The sequence below is a fragment of the Chanodichthys erythropterus genome, chromosome 12 (assembly GCF_024489055.1).
Source record: "Chanodichthys erythropterus isolate Z2021 chromosome 12, ASM2448905v1, whole genome shotgun sequence".
NCBI lineage: Eukaryota > Metazoa > Chordata > Actinopteri > Cypriniformes > Xenocyprididae > Chanodichthys > Chanodichthys erythropterus.
The window spans coordinates 33,605,445-33,621,627 of NC_090232.1; the positions used below are offsets into that span (position 1 = coordinate 33,605,445).

Here is a 16,183-nt window from a genome sequence, read left to right on the forward strand (position 1 = left end):
TAAAATTTCATCCCAGTACTTCTGTGATAATCTGAATTATTGTAACTCTGACAACTCTCTATATCACATGACAGCTGCTCTCTCTGGCTCAGTGGCAGCTCCAATGCAGATTTGAATGTTCCGCTGTCATCATACTCGTCAAAGGTTTAATGGACATAGCCGAATCGTTGCCATTTAGGAATAAGATTGTGTGGGTGTTTGAATCCAGATTGCAAACTTTTGACGATTAATTGTGCAACTCTACCTGGCAAACACCCTAGCAATCTGATAAAACTGCTCAGAACACCTTAGAAACCACATAGTAATGCACTTGCTAGGTAGTTGCTATGCCTTAGCAACCACCCGCAACACCCTAGAAATGCACTAAAAACCACTTATAACAGAAATAACTTAGTAAAATGCTGACAACCATTCATAACACCCTAGCAACCAACTACCAAAGCCAAAGCAATCTCCCTCAACACCCTAGCAATACGCTTAGAATATTATATAAATTGCATAGCAACACCCTGGCAACCACCCACAAAACTTTAGCGACCAATTAGTAAACAAGCATCTAGCACCCATGACATCCAAGCAAACACATAGCAAAGCCCTAACAATCATCGACAACACCCCAGGAACCACCTAGTAAGAAAATTTATTTTCTTTTCATTTTTCATTTTTTTCTTTTCATTTAACAACCACCTACAACTTCACAGTAACCATCACAGCAACCATCAACCCTAGTAATCACTCGCAACACCATCATTGTGGCATCAAGTTTTGCCCTGCCAAGTACCATTCATAGTTTCTTCAGAAATATAAAAGTCATAAATGTTGTGACACCAGACTACCTGGAAGGTTGACTGCCCATTAAGCAACACCCCACTGTTAATATTCGAAGCCCTAAACATCAATTAGTTCACACACAAGCTTTACAATGGGCTCTACACACTCACACAAACACAGCCCACCATACAGTCTCCCCTTCTCTACATTTGATCACCCACAAATAAATTACAGCCGTCACAGCGATATGCAAAATGGCATGGAGTGACAATCAAAGCCTGACTAACAAGCTTTTAAGGACCGTGCTAAAGTTTCATAATCACACACTAATAAGATTATGCAAACTCGCCCATTTTGCCACCTGTGTATGAAAAAAGGAGAAAAAGAAAAGCAAACCACTAGATGCGCTCTGATCTCTACGAATGTGTGTTCAAGGAAGCCATTGAGAGAAAGCTTTTACTGAGCGTCTTTACCTTCATAAGCAACTATAAATTTTGCTAATTGTGATTCCACCCCCATCCCTAGACTGTCCACCAACAGCATCCACCACTCTTTAATCAATAACCTGATGGCCTGTCTATTGTCTAGATGAAAGATCCAATAAGATGCTAAATTCAAAATGCATTATCCAATCAAAAACTTGCCAACTCCAAATGAGAGTCTGCCCACATAGAGTAGCAAGACAAATAACTATAATAGTGTATTCTGAAAGTAAGCAGCCCATAATTTGACACTGAATATATGGAAAACTATTACATCACTCTTGTATTTAATTTATTTTTATAATCCAATTCAGGGTAATCCAAATGCCTGTGACCACTAGTGGAAATTTATTTCTAGAATTTTTCCTCATTTAATACTACTTTTGTCATTAATTAATTATATATATATATAAAAAAAATAAACATATACACATATGGACCCGCACCTTTTGTGTGAAGCCAAAAGCCACATTTTGGTTTCATACATTTCAAACAATGGACCTAATTTACAAAATGCATGTGCTGGGATTTGTTATTGATTTTTCATAGCAGAGAACTGCATACATATAACATAAAGGACATGTGTAAATGTCATGAACACTGCATGCAAATTGTCTGAATGCAGCACCTTAGCTAAGCTAAAACCTTTTGGTTTGCTGACACAAATCATAAATATTTTGCTAGCTACTTCACTGCAGGTCTATTATTGTTCTAATTTGTGCGTAACAACATTAACCACTAATAACTGAAACGATGCTGCACTAAAAGGAAGTAAAGGAGTAATTCTGATATGCAGACCTCAGGCGAAACAAAAATTAGCATTAGCGATGAAGACACCAGTCTGGCTGGTCTAAGGTGGCTGAGAAAACATGATGTGTGGAATTAGCAAACGTTTGTCAGTTATATCTACTACATTCAAAGCAATGAAACCAGCATTTTTGTTCAGTCAAGTACATAGAGCAAGTGTACTAGAAGACAAAGAACAAGACATATCTTTGTGCTACCATGCTAATCCAACTGAGAAAAACAAGACTGCATTGTTTAACATCAACAGTGTATTTAGGAGGCAAAATTACAAATGAGTTGAAATTTGCTGTTTTTCATTCTCTCCATCTATCCTCTTTCATAATACCTTTCTCTCATTTAGCCTTTGATTTCTGTTACACCTTTTCCATAATTCATACCATCTTTTACTTATGGTCTACGTTCATTCTGCTTTTTCTCTCATTCTCTCTCTTTTTCTTTCTCTCTACCTCATTTCGCTCTTCTGCTGCATTTTCCTCAGGCTGCAAAAGAACCAACCATCATAAATCTACCCCTTTATTGCTTCTGAGGAGAGAGAACGAGGGAAGAGGGAAGAGGGGAGGTGGGGGCATGGGAGATGCAGGAGAAAAAGAAAAAAAAAAAAAGAGGAAAAGGGGTGGAGGAATATCTAATCTCAGAGCAAGAGCTACAGAACCCAATGAACAGATGGATAAAATGAAAGGAGGAGAGAGAGGGTGCCTGGGAGGGGCTGAGGATGTCACCATTAATGAGAATAATTTACAGTTCAGAAGCTAACAGACTCGAGACCTCTTCAATAACCGAGACCACCACCAGCACAATCACCCTTCAAATAACAAAAGGCATTCTGGCACTCTTGGCTGACATTTTTAAGTAAACAGAAGTCTAACGAACAATTGTGTTAGATAATTAGACAAAAAATACTAACAAATTTCACATTTCTCATTAGTTGTTGACTAAAGGCTAATGGGCAAACAACCAATGAGCAAATGGCAGTGGCATTTGAGTGAACATGGTAATAATGATTTGAAAATACTATCAATTCCTGAAACTAAAAGGAGAGAGGAGGCATCTTTTTATCCAAGGGTAGAATGAGGGAAAGGGATTTTGGCGGCCATGGGGACATCAGAGGTTGGCGCATAGGCATAAATATATTACAGAGTGTCGATTTCCTATTCCAAGAGCTAGCTGTTGCTCAGGGCAACAAGAACCATTACTGTCCCACTGCACAACACAGACATAAAATCCAGAGTTATGGGTGAGGACCAATCAGTTCGACTTCGTGTCTCTAGGCAAACTGCCCAATGCTGAAGCGTTGTGTCAATACTTACATGTTAGCTTTTAGTTTTGTAAAGCCAGAACTTTGACTAAACAGCATAAATGTGGTCTATTTTGCATTTTATATCTTATAACATCCATTTAGACCGGAAGAGCCGCCTGATTGACATGTAAAAGCAACCAATCAGAGGACTGATGTTAGTGCATAATTTTGGGGAGGGTTGATCAGAATTAATCCGATTATACCACAATGATGGTGGGGAAAAATTATTTAAATAATGGTCCAGCAGTCTCCATGAACAACTGTACAGGAAACACAATAAAACAAATCTAGTGGTAAATGTGACTATTCAAATAAATACAGACTATCTGACAGGCATAACTAAACAACAGAAGGATAAAGAGTTCTGCTCATGGAAATATATACAGTTTACATGCAACAAAGTACCTGATAAACAAAGCTCTGAATATCTTTCAAAGATTTTGCCTCACCAAAACAAATCAAATCCAGTGATTAACTCTTCCTTAACAGAGTTCATTACATACAACCTTTGTTTGTTTCTAGGTGGGCCGTTAAGTAAGTTGCATAAAGTCAGCTAATCAAATTAGAGCTTACTACATTGATAGTGCTTTCCAGTTTTGTGTGCAATATGCACCAGACGGTCAGTGTGTAGACTGTGAAGAGACCAATGGACTTTAAATAAATTTGCAATTTGCAAAAGGCGAAGAGAAAATTGAAGGTTTGAAGCTAACTTTTTGCCAAAAGCTTTAAGAAAGTTATTACATGCATCCACTGGCATAGAGTTCAATGGATAGAAATAGATCAATTTATATCAGCTACTCATCCAAAAAACAACTTAATCAGACCGTAACAAATTTAAAATAAAAGTTGGCAAGTGCCTCAACAACAAAATGTAAAACCATTGTGCTTGCCCCGAGCACAGACTAACTAAGATATAGTACACTAAGCACTGCTGACATAGCCCTAAAGCAAACAGCTCACTGTAACAACAACCATCTGACTGAATATATAAAGATTAACACTTAAACATACAATTCACATCTGCAGCTCTGCACAAACATTTCATTTATTTAAATATTAATGAAAACTGCACTTAGTTTTAGTTTTCCATAACATTGCATGAACAAAAATCAAGGCTCTTACCTGAACATGCTGCTGCATAGAGACATATGGCATGCTTTGAGTCAGCACTTTTTGCTTCATCATCATCATCCTCTTCTGTTCTTCACTTAAATGGGCTGTCTGGTTTGGCACTGGACCTGGAACTTGTGGTTGCCCACCCCCTTGCCCTGTCGTGCCCTGCATGTAGGGCATCATCGGGTTTTTGGCTTGATTGGCCATGGGCGGCGTCATCCGCTGACTCATGTGGTCTACTCCACTGAAATGCGTCAGCGGCTTGGTGTTGCTATAAGAGAGCTGCTTATTGAGGTTGTTTTGGGCAGCCAAGTTATTAGGTTGCTGCTGCTGCTGTTGCTGGTTGAGCATGTTCATGTGGTTCTGTGGGAGGTAGTTGTTCATGCTTGGTGTTTTTGGCCCCATTGTGTTGCTAGGATTGAAAGCCTGCGGATACATCATGGGGCTATTTGGTTTGTCTGGGTTAAAGGGTCCACTGTATGGGCTTGTTGGTGCTCCTGCAGGTGACCAGTTTGCTGCTTGGGACTGCTGTTGGTGCTTTTGTTGGATCAGTTTAGCACGTTGCTGCTGTTGGGCAGCCATTTGCTTCAGCTGCTCAGCCGGTGAAAGCTCAGAGGTGGGCGGGACTGGTACACCTCCACCTGTTCCCCCTGATCCAGGGCCGCCTCCCGTTACTGGAGTTGATCCCACAGGACCAACGGCAGGACCTGCAGTCATCATGAATCCATTCCCAGGCCTCGAAGCCTGGGTCTGGGCTTGTGTGGGCGTTTGCGGAGAACGGGCCACACAGTTAGCAGGCGATCCTGATGGCATTCCAACTGCTGGTGACTGCTGCAAGGGTTGCTGGGGAGGTGTCCCATTGGCAGCAGTTGCAAATGGTGGGCCAGAGGAAGATGGTCGCACCTGAGGTGACCCCATGGGCATCTGTCCACTCTGTGGTTGCGGTGTACTGTTGGGTGCCGTAGCTACAGAGTTAGGTGCTGGGTCTTGTGCAAGCTGCGTTTGTTCCGTCGTGGTCCGTGTGAAGTCGCTCACCTCCTTCTTCTCCTCAAAGTCTTCATTGAAAAGGTCATGCATGTCATCCTCGGGCACCGTATTCGCCAACTCATCAATCAGTTCCTGCCATTCCTGGTCATTAAGATTGATGTCAGAGAATAGCTTGTTCTGATTTGAAAGCGAAGTTTCTGAGGACTCTATTCCACCGCCATCATCCAAAGGCTCCTGTTTCATGTCCTTTAGAAGGCCAAAGCCATCGTCCAAATCCAATGAACCATTAAGTTTAATATCAGGCATTCCACCATTCTTGCCTAAATCCTCATGTCGTCCAGTAATATGGTTGGTACCAGCATTGCCATTGTTGGTTCCGTTGTTTGAGGAGGCACTGTTGTTGCCCGAGGGCAAGGTGGGTTTGATGTCCATTGGATGAAGTGGAGAAATGGGTGGGAGGCTACCGAGAGAGTCCATTCCAGTGCATCCTTCCTTACGGAGTCTCTTTGTAGTGGGAGAGTAACTCCCATCACTGAGGCCATTTTGGTCACCATTTAAAGGAGATCGGGCACTGTCCAATTTCCTCTTCACTGTCTCCTGAAGCTGAGAGAGAGAAATAAAAAAAAAGAGAGAGAACAATGATTAGAAGGTTTCTTCAGGTGTACATAAAACCTACCAAGACAACAAATTTTCAGAAGATTGTCATCATGGATTCGAAATAACAATAATAATGTTACCTAGTGAAGTGGTTTCTTGTATAAATAGTAATGCATGGAACTATTCCAACTATTATTTACATTTAGTCAGAAACACGTTAGGAGGTTTTCAGTCCAGAATGTCAAAATTTACATAGGTAATATATTCTCTCAATCAAAAAAACTAAATTAAAATACAACCTTGCTACAGGTACTGTGTTAGACTAACAGCACTTGCATATTTTTGGTTTGATTGCTTCTGTTGTTCTCATTTGTAAGTCGCTTTGGATAAGAGCGTATGCTAAATGATTAAATGTAAATATAAATGTAAAACACTTCAAAAGCACAAGTTTTGTGCCAGTGATCATCATGTTTACGTGTAACAATGAAACAAACATCAAAAGTGAATCAGTTACTTGATTACCGACATGAACTGATATTTCAATATGTTTTACTGGCAAACATACTAACTCTCACTGCACAGAAAATCACTGATGGAGAAAAGGTGATGAGAGCCAGTTATCACTTCACATTTAGATAGAGAGAGAAAAGACAAGAGCATATAGGGGAGGGAATTGGTTGCAAAGCGAACTTTCATTGTTCACACATGGGCACACTTTCATCCCACAATGCTCTTCTGCTTAATTTGTCTCAGCCATTAAGCTGTGTCTAAGCTGCTCACCACAAGTATGCTAGACACTAACACACATACAAGTTAACAGAGGTTAGGGATGGGAGACAAATCTTAAAAATGTCATTTTTCCTTAAATGTATCGGCACAAAGAACCACAAATAAGAAGGGAAAAGAGCTGCAATTGGTCCTCAAGTTACTCCACTAATAATTATTTTAACATTCAGCTGTGCCACTTTGAAGCCGGTCCCTTTCCTGCTCGATATTGCAGGGCAGCGTGGTGGGGAATGAACAACAATGAATATCGACGGGGAAAGAGTGATAGATGCCTCCTCAGAGGTGAGGATAGAAAAGAAGGTGAAAAGCATTTCCCATAATCTCTTCTCATCTTTCCGTTTGTGCTAATGACTCTGACAGTGAACACATTTAACGGTGTGTTAATTACAGAAGTGAAATGTGTGCGATTGTGTGTGTATAAACCAAGAATGTAGATAAACCGCAAGAACATTAGCGACAAATTCTCTCCATACACAGCAGCAGGATCCCACCCACCTTCTTTGCTTATCCCAGTGGACTTCAATGTGTGAGTATGTGTGTGTTAGAAATCTCTCTCACACACACTACTCCACCGAAACATACGAAATGAGATTCTGAAACAACAAGATTCATGGATCTTCTCTCCAGCTCTCCTCTGAGGCAATACGTCTAGTCCCCCCTCCCTCCTTCTATCTCTTTCTCTCAGTCTGTCTCTCTCTACATCACCAGAAGAACAGCGAGATCATGATGGGAAACAAGAAAGGCTGATGTTTACTGGCTAGCTTTATGCAAAATAACAAGATAAGCATGATAAAATAACGCACACACAAACATGTTTTGTTTCAGTCAACCTCTGTAAGACTTTATATGTTAACACACATTAGTCGTGCACCATAAAAGCTATACTGTAGCAAGCTCGAATATGCACGTTGCATTCATGTTGACTGTAGGTCTGCTCGAGGTCGCATTTTTCATTGTCATGTGCAACAGCTAAGGGGGTTGTCAAGGCAACCGTCGTCACGACGGCTGTCAATATTCATGCCGTTTATCATGCCATAAAGACGATTAGGCTGACTGTCACTCACATGGAGAGAGTGAGTGATGGGGAGAAAGAGAGAAAGAATTGAGGCAGAAATGGAGAACAATGTGGCTCACACAAAACTGACTACGTTCTTATAGTCAGTGTGACAACAATATTTGTGAAACAGGTGTGATTCTGAAATGGTCCTGTACATACAGAAGCATATCTTATACTGGTTGTACGAACAGGTAACCAAAGAACATCTCCTTTCTCTAACTCGTGAAAAGTATAGCATAGGTAGGGGTGTCGTGTGAAAGGGTCAAATAAATGTATGCATAAATAAAAATGGGTAACACTTTATGATAAGTTCTGTTGTTAACCAACACGAACTAACAATGAGCAATACACTTGTTACTGTATTTATTAATCTTTGTTAATGTTAGTTAAATATACACTCATTTATTGGTAGTTCATGTTAGTTCACAGTGCGTTAACAAATGAAACTTTTGATTTTAATGATATACAATTGATTAATAAATTCTGTAGAAGTATTGTTCATTCTTAGTTCATGTTCACATAGTTCAACTAAAACAGTTGATTACAGAAATCTTATTGTAAAGTGTTACCAAAAAATGAAAATAAAAAAAAAATAGAAATTTCTTTATATAGAAATAATATACAGTGAATCATTAATTACTAGAAGTGATATTATTATGGTTATTTTTATCTTCATAAATTGTAAATGCACCCATAATAATAATAATAATAATAATAATAATAATAATAATAATAAATATATATGCTATTTTTAGTGGTAATTATGGTTCTTTCCATACAATTTAGGATGGGATGACAAAATAATCATAATAAATATTATATTATAAATACAATATTTATGGTTTTGTCATGCCATCCTAAATTGTATGGAAAGAACCATAATTTCCACTAAAAATAGCACTGACAAACACATTCTACTGTGTGAACATGTCCTCTCACTGCCTCATAGATTTGTTGACGACTTTGCTAAGCATTTCATCACTCCACTCCTGTACCATCTCGGTCCGTGTGTGATGAATCCCCTCAGAATGGCACATGATTGATATCAATAATGATCATCTTCCTGCAAAGACTCTGCATGCTAAGTGAGGCATAATTAGGTATGTTTAGCACCAACCCCCTCAAGCAGACATCGATGTCTGGGGTCGAGTAGTACAGTATGAATGGCGTAACTGCCGACGCCATAAGCCGCAGACAGAGAGACCCATCTAGCTTGCAGCATTTGGCTCAAAACTGCCGTAATAGGATAAGAACAGCGAGAAAACCTCCCCCAAACCTTAACTAGCATGGCAGGGTTAAGAAAGCACATAGCAGAGGTAGAGACAGAGGAAGAGAGAGAAAGTCTGTGTGTGTGTGTGTGTGTGTGCATATGTGTAGACAGAGGGGGGAGGCTGATGTTTGTTTTTCTCCATTTCACTGCCTATTAAAGTGTTCAGTAGCTCACACAAACACACTTCCTCTCCTGCTCTCTTCACAGTCACCATGTGGGAGAGCACACGGATAAAGGGAGGGAGAGAAATACAAGAGGGAGGGAGGGAAAGACAGAAGAGCTCTTCAGACAGACGGTAATGCTTTCATGTGACTGGAGCGAGAGAGCGCGCGCATGGGGGGAGAGAACCACCAAGGTGCTGTTGTTATAGCAACCTCCTGATCCTGAAGCCCCTCCCCCCAGCGCCTGGGCTGAGTGCACTGGACACTTCTGCCAATAATCTCTCTCGCTTTCTCTCTAGTGGTCTCCCTCCCTAATGTTTTCTTTCCTCTCTCCCCTTCTATACCTACCCTTTGCCTTTTCCCTCCATTCTATTGCAATCTCCTTTTCTTTATCTCTGTGCACTCTTCTTTGTCAATGTAAGCAATACATACCCAGTATCGTTTCCTGCCAGTATCGGGTGTGGGGAGGGGAGTGTGGAAACATGCAACCTTGATGATCATCTCACCTTAGTGCCCTTTCATGTGTTACATGGTGCACCCAGTTAAACTGCAAAAATGTGTTCCATTTTTAGGGGAATTTCTAAATTGGCTAAACTGTGTCCTAACCAAGATGCAATGCAATAAGTTTTCAGCAGCAAAATTTGTCCGTCCAAACAGACATCATAATTTCTGTGCAAGATATTTGCCGATGTACAGTGTGCAGTGTGAAGAGCAGGATTCTGGACCAATAAGACTTTGCCGTGGGCGGAGCTACTGAGTGTAATGCCATAGAATTGGAAAGCAATCAAATGACAATGTCCTGTTACTCATTGCAGACAGTTAGGACAAAAAGAAGAGGAGCCATTTATTATATTTAAGTTATACATCACTGAATAATACAAAAAAGTAGCGTCAAGACTAGAGTTGTCAAAAGTACTGACTTCGATACCAAGTTGGTAATGAAATTTTAAAAATGTGATTGGCTACAATGATCAACGCACGGGAGTGTTTGAAAGCACACGGAAGTGTTTAAATTTGGAAGCAATTTGAAAGTGGGAGCATTTGAAAGCAGGCATCTGTCAGCGATAGACGCCTGCTTTCAAACACTCCTGTGTGTCATTGATGACAATTTACAACATGTTTTTGAAGCGTTGATCATTGAAGCCAATCACAGACATATTCGATGAGCCGTGAACACAATGGCCAATCAAAGATGTTTACGAATCCACTCAACAGCGCTCTAAGCTTCACATTTTTTAAATCTCAGTACTGACTTGGTACCGAGATGATTACTTTTGACAACTCTAGTAAAGAAATTAAATTATTAGAGTAACTTTGAGTAAGCATTAGATAATCTGAATGGAAAATAGGAGAAATGAGCTTGCTCAAATTCAGCATGAACTGATATAATACCATTCAAAAGTTTGAGGTCAGTATTAAAAAAATAATACTTTTATTCAGCAAATGAACCATGCATTAAATTGATCAAAAATGACAGTAAAGATTTTCACATTGTTACAATGTAGGTTTTTAAAACGTACTTTTCAAAGAATCCTGAAAAATCCACAAAAATATTAAGCGTCTCCACTGTTTAACATTAAGAATGAGAAAATTTTTCTTGAGCACCAAATCAGCATATTTGAATGATTTCTGAAGGATCATGTGACACTGAAGACTTGAGTTTTCAGCTTTGCCATCACAAATAAATAAATAAATAAATAAATAACTTTATTAAAAAACAGAAAAATCTATAAAATAACCAAATAAAAGGCTTTAGACCAATAAAAAGCTTTAGTGGCTTCTTTCAAAACATTAAAAAAAATCTTACTGACCCCAATCCTTTTGCATAGTATCCAAAATTGACCATTACCAATACATTTAAATCTCTAATAATGATACATGATATGGTCCCAATATCTCATTTATCTAAAGGACCCACTGAACAAGGGCTTAATTTGACTAAAATTGTGGATTCCCATACCATGAACAAACACACAGACAGGCAGATTAGTACAATCAGACAACAACATGTCTTAGATGACCTCGAAATGCATGCTTCAGTCTCATATCTTGTGTGTGGAGCATGTGTTAGAGGCTGAACCAAATGAGTAGCCTACTGTAAGTATATGTGTGTGAGTGTGTTTAATCCACATCAATAAAGCGAGCTCTTGAAGTGCATGGTACAATAAAGGTAGACAAACCTTTGGCACACAACAGATAACACAGTTAAACACACACACACACAAGCACTTAGACAGTACTTCTGTCTGAAAAATGTGGTTTGTTGTAAGTGTGTATGTGTTGTGTGTGAATGTGTGTTCTAGCTCTAACTCATCAGACTTTAAAATGAGTTGAGTGCACAACCCTTTAATTTAATAGGTGAAAGGAACATCCTATGGTAGAGTTGTGCTCAATAGTTTACACACTTGCAGAATAAATAAGAACATTCATACAATTTATTTATTTTTTATTTATTACAACCTCAAGAAAGCTATTTGCCATAGCATAAATTTACATATATTCCACTAGACAAAATTATAACTGAAATAACACAAATTATCCTGTTCAAGAGTTTACATACCCAGGTTTGTACTCTCTTTCGTTCTCTCGTTCTTTCTTTCTTTTTTTTCTTTTTTTAACGCCATGCCAGCTTCTATGACTATGTTCATGGTGGGAGTCAGGTATAGTAATTGTTATAGGAACTAGCTACTAAGCTAATTCCGAGAACCAATTTTCCCCCGGGCCATTTTCTTGGTTGCATTCGCACCGGAAATAGGAACTCTGATGAAACCGATAGCGGTGTTATTTAAGCGCGGTATTTACCAATGTCAACAACTGGCGGATGGAGGATGCTGTGATCGGAGCTGTGTTTGTTGTGTGTCATGGGTTTCATGGTAACTGACATGGAATGTAAACGCATAATTTATGCGATTGAAAAAGCAAAAAGTGAGATTAAAGAGACAAAATCACCATGACAACTTGCAGTGAGAAAAGAACACGACCCCGCAGACAACAGGTAAATGCTGTGAACTCAGTTTTCCATGTTCGTTCCATGGTTACATGGCTTTTGAAAAATGCCGGGTACCGGTGTTTAACGTGCGTTTGGCCAATCAATGTACACTTACATCACTGGTAGTTCCTATAGCGCTGGTTTAGACCCTACTCTGAAGTAGGAGCTAATTTATTTCCGCCAAATGAAGTTCCTAGAACTAAAATCGCTGACACTTTACAATAAGGTTCATTATATTAATGTATTAACTAACATAAAATATCCATGAGCAATACATTTGTTACTATATTTAGTAGTCTTCGTTAACTTTAGTTAATGAAAATACAGTTGTTTATTGTTTGTTCATGTTAGTTCACAGTGCATTAACTGATGTTAACAAGATTTTAATTATGTATTTGTAAATGTTGAAATTAACATTAACAAAGATTAATAAATGCTGTAGAAATGCAGTTCATTATTAATTCATGTTAACTAAAGGCAAGAACACACCAAGCCGCCGGTCGGCCGGCGGGCAGTTTTTCTTCGTTTTCTCAGTGTGTTCCGCACAGTCGGCTGAAGTTGGTCCTCGTCGGCCTTTTTTTGGCCGATTCGAAATGTTGAATCGGCATTGGAGCTCGTCGGTCCGTCGGGCCATCGGATCATTCTGATTGGCTGTTCAGCTACTGCCGCCTGCTGTTTCGGAAACGCATTTCATCTCACGCAGGTGCAGAACTGACGTGCTACTCGGCCGTCGGCTGTTTAGTGTCGGTTTGGTGTGTCAGGGCAACTTTGGACACGGACGCTGCCGACATGAGCCAACCCCGCAGTCTGCTTTCGTCGCCACTAGTTCGTCGGCGTTGGCTTGGTGTGTTCTGGCCTTAATGTAGTTAACTAACGTTAAAGACACGAAACGACCGGTTTGTGCAAGAAACCGAACAGTATTTATATCATTTTTACCTCTAATACACCACGATGACCAACTGCCTTGAGCATCTGGTCTGTGAGGTCTGAATGCGCTCTGATGCCGAACACACTCATTGACGAATACGTGCGAGAGATCACTTTCGGCATCAGAGTGCGTTTTCAGACTTCACATACCGGATTAAGGCAGTTGGACATAGTAGTGTATTAGAGGTAAAAAAATTATATAAATACTGTTCGGTTTGTTGTACAAACCGATCATTTCGTGTCTTAGGACATCAATGTGTCGTCATGCTGAAGAAACAGTCAACTGCATCTTGGATGCCCTGGGGGTAAGCAGATAAACATCAAATTTTCATTTTTGTGTGAACTATCCCTTTAACTATTGAACCTTATTGTAAAGTGTTACCCTAAAATCATTCCTACGGTGCAAACACAGCAAAATCCAGGTACTTTAGCCAGGTACTTAAAGTCTAAGAACTATGAAAAGGTTACTCCGGTGACGAAAGCCCCTAGTGACTCAACCATTGTATTACCGGTACTTTATAAGACAGTAGCGCATAAGTCATATGGACTACATTTATGATACTTATACATAATTTTTCAAAGTTTCTCCTTTTTGTGTTCCAAGGAATGATGAAAGTCATACAGGTTTAAAAGACACAAAAGTGAGCAAACAATGACAGAGCATTCACTTTTAGGTGAACAATCCTTTTAAGAACCAAACGTATGTACTTCTAAACAAGAAAATGTGTCTGTGGAATAAACATATCTGTTATGCAGGTTCTTCAAAGAAATACTAAAAAAATATCTATGATCACTCTTACTTGTTTTAAAATACTGAACATATTACAAGGGATATATAAACATAAGCATGACTGTACATAATAAAAATGCACACAACACAGCTGTATTAAACCTGAATTAGTCATTTTATCTCGTCGTAAGCCGTTGTTTTGTGATCAATATAATTCCTGGTTGTATCAAGATGTAGAGGAATTTTGGAATGTTGTGGTTAGCTGGAAAAAAATGCATTACCTCACCCCTCCTTTCTCTCTATCTCTATCTGTTCTACCTCACTCTCTCCCTCATGAGTTCCTGTCTGAGGGATACAGAGGTTTATAAATAACTCTCAGCCCAGTACAGTGTTTTTGTGAGTGCGTTTGGTGCCAGTATGTGTGAAGATGGAAGGAGCACCCACTGGCTAACACTAATATAATAAGATATTAATGAGGGAGAAAAAGAGAGAGAGGGAAGACAGGAGGGGGAGGACAGGAGAGAGCAGAAGCAGAAGAAAGGAGGGAGGAGAAAGAGGGGGCACGGAGAGTCAGCACACAAGGCTTCCGCTCGTTGAGCAACACCGCCTCCTCCTAAACGCTGCTAAATACTCGCTCTCTCTCGCTCGCCATCTCCCTCCCTCACTGTTAATGGCAGCCTGTTTAAACACTGGCTGAGTGAATGTGTGTGTGTGCACTGTAGCGCCTGGGTGCATGTTAAACACAGTCCCTGAAATCCTACTCCAATCCAATAAAGCCTTCAGCAGCCCTGCCAGCAGAGACAATTACTGCACCTCACCCAGAGAGAGAGAGAGAGAGAGAGAGAGAGAGAGAGAGAGAGAGAGAGAGAGAGAGAGAGAGAGAGAGAGAGAGAGAGAGAGAGAGAGAGAGAAATGAGGGAGGGAAGACAAAGAGCGACTCGTCACAATAAACTGCTCATAATCATCTCTACATTACTCACATGATCTTCAGCCAAAGCTCCACCCACTGACTTCACATCATATTCTTAATAACTTCAAGTCATCCATTCATCACGCTGTAAATATGGGTTTGATGGTAACTAGCTTGACTAGTGCAGTATGTCTCACATATATGCAATATACGTGCCAATATACAGTTAAATGCAAATACTCTGAAACACATTTAGGTCATTGAGGGATAGAAATATTGCCAGTTCGAAAAGGTTATACTGTCGTGCATCTACAACAAAAAATTTAAATTAAAGGTGCCGTAGAATGTCTTTTTAAAAGATGGAATATAAGTCTTAGGTGTCCCCTGAATGTGTCTGTAAGGTTTCAGCTCAGAATACCCCATAGATTTTTTTTTATTCAGTTTTTTTAACTGCCTATTTTGAGGCATCATTAAATATGAGCCAATCTAGGTTGCGGCCCCTTTAATTCACGTGCTCCCCACCCCCGTAAGTACGGTATTTATTTGGATGTTTACATTGATTCTGAATGAGTTTGATAGTGCTCCGTGGCTAACGGCTAATGCTACACTGTTGAAGAGATTTATAAAGAATGAAGTTGTGTTTATGAATTATACAGACTGCAAGTGTTTAAAAATGAAAATAACGACAGTTTTGTCTCCGTGAATACAGTAAGAAACGATGGTAACTTTAACCATACTTAACAGTACATTAGCAACAAAACTAACGAAACATTTAGAAAGACAATTTACAAATATCACTAAAAATATCATGATATCATGGATCATGTCAGTTATTATTGCTCCATCTGCCATTTTTCACTATTGTTCTTGATTGCTTACCTAGTCTGATGATTCAGCTGTGCACATCCAGACGTCTTGCCCTTGTTTAATCCCTTGAACATGAGCTGGCATATGCAAATATTGGGGCGTACATATTAATGATCCCGACTGTTACGTAACAGTCGGTGTTATATTGAGATTTGCCTGTTCTTCTGAGGTCTTTTAAACAAATGAGATTTACACAAGAAGGAGGAAACAATGCAGTTTGAGGCTCACTGTATGTCATTTCCATGTACTGAACTCTTGTTATTCAACTATGCAGAGGTAAAATCAATTTTTAATTCAAGGGTACCTTTTAGACAGCAGCAACTGAATTGATTTCCACAGCTTTGGTATCACATCAAATTAAAGAAGTCTATCCTTTACTAAGGATCATTCACGATAAGACCAAAATAAAAAAGCAAAGTGAACCTCAAAATG

General features: G+C 39.5%; 1 protein-coding gene across 1 annotated transcript in view; it reads right to left on the minus strand.

Annotated features, from left to right (window-relative positions):
• Positions 1-16,183, minus strand: part of maml3 (mastermind-like transcriptional coactivator 3) — a 133,267-nt gene that overhangs the window by 52,292 nt on the left and 64,792 nt on the right. Inside the window, exon 2 of the mRNA XM_067402582.1 lies at positions 4,480-6,060. Within this exon, the coding sequence (XP_067258683.1) occupies positions 4,480-6,060 (1,581 nt within the window). The remainder of the gene's footprint in view (positions 1-4,479; positions 6,061-16,183) is intronic.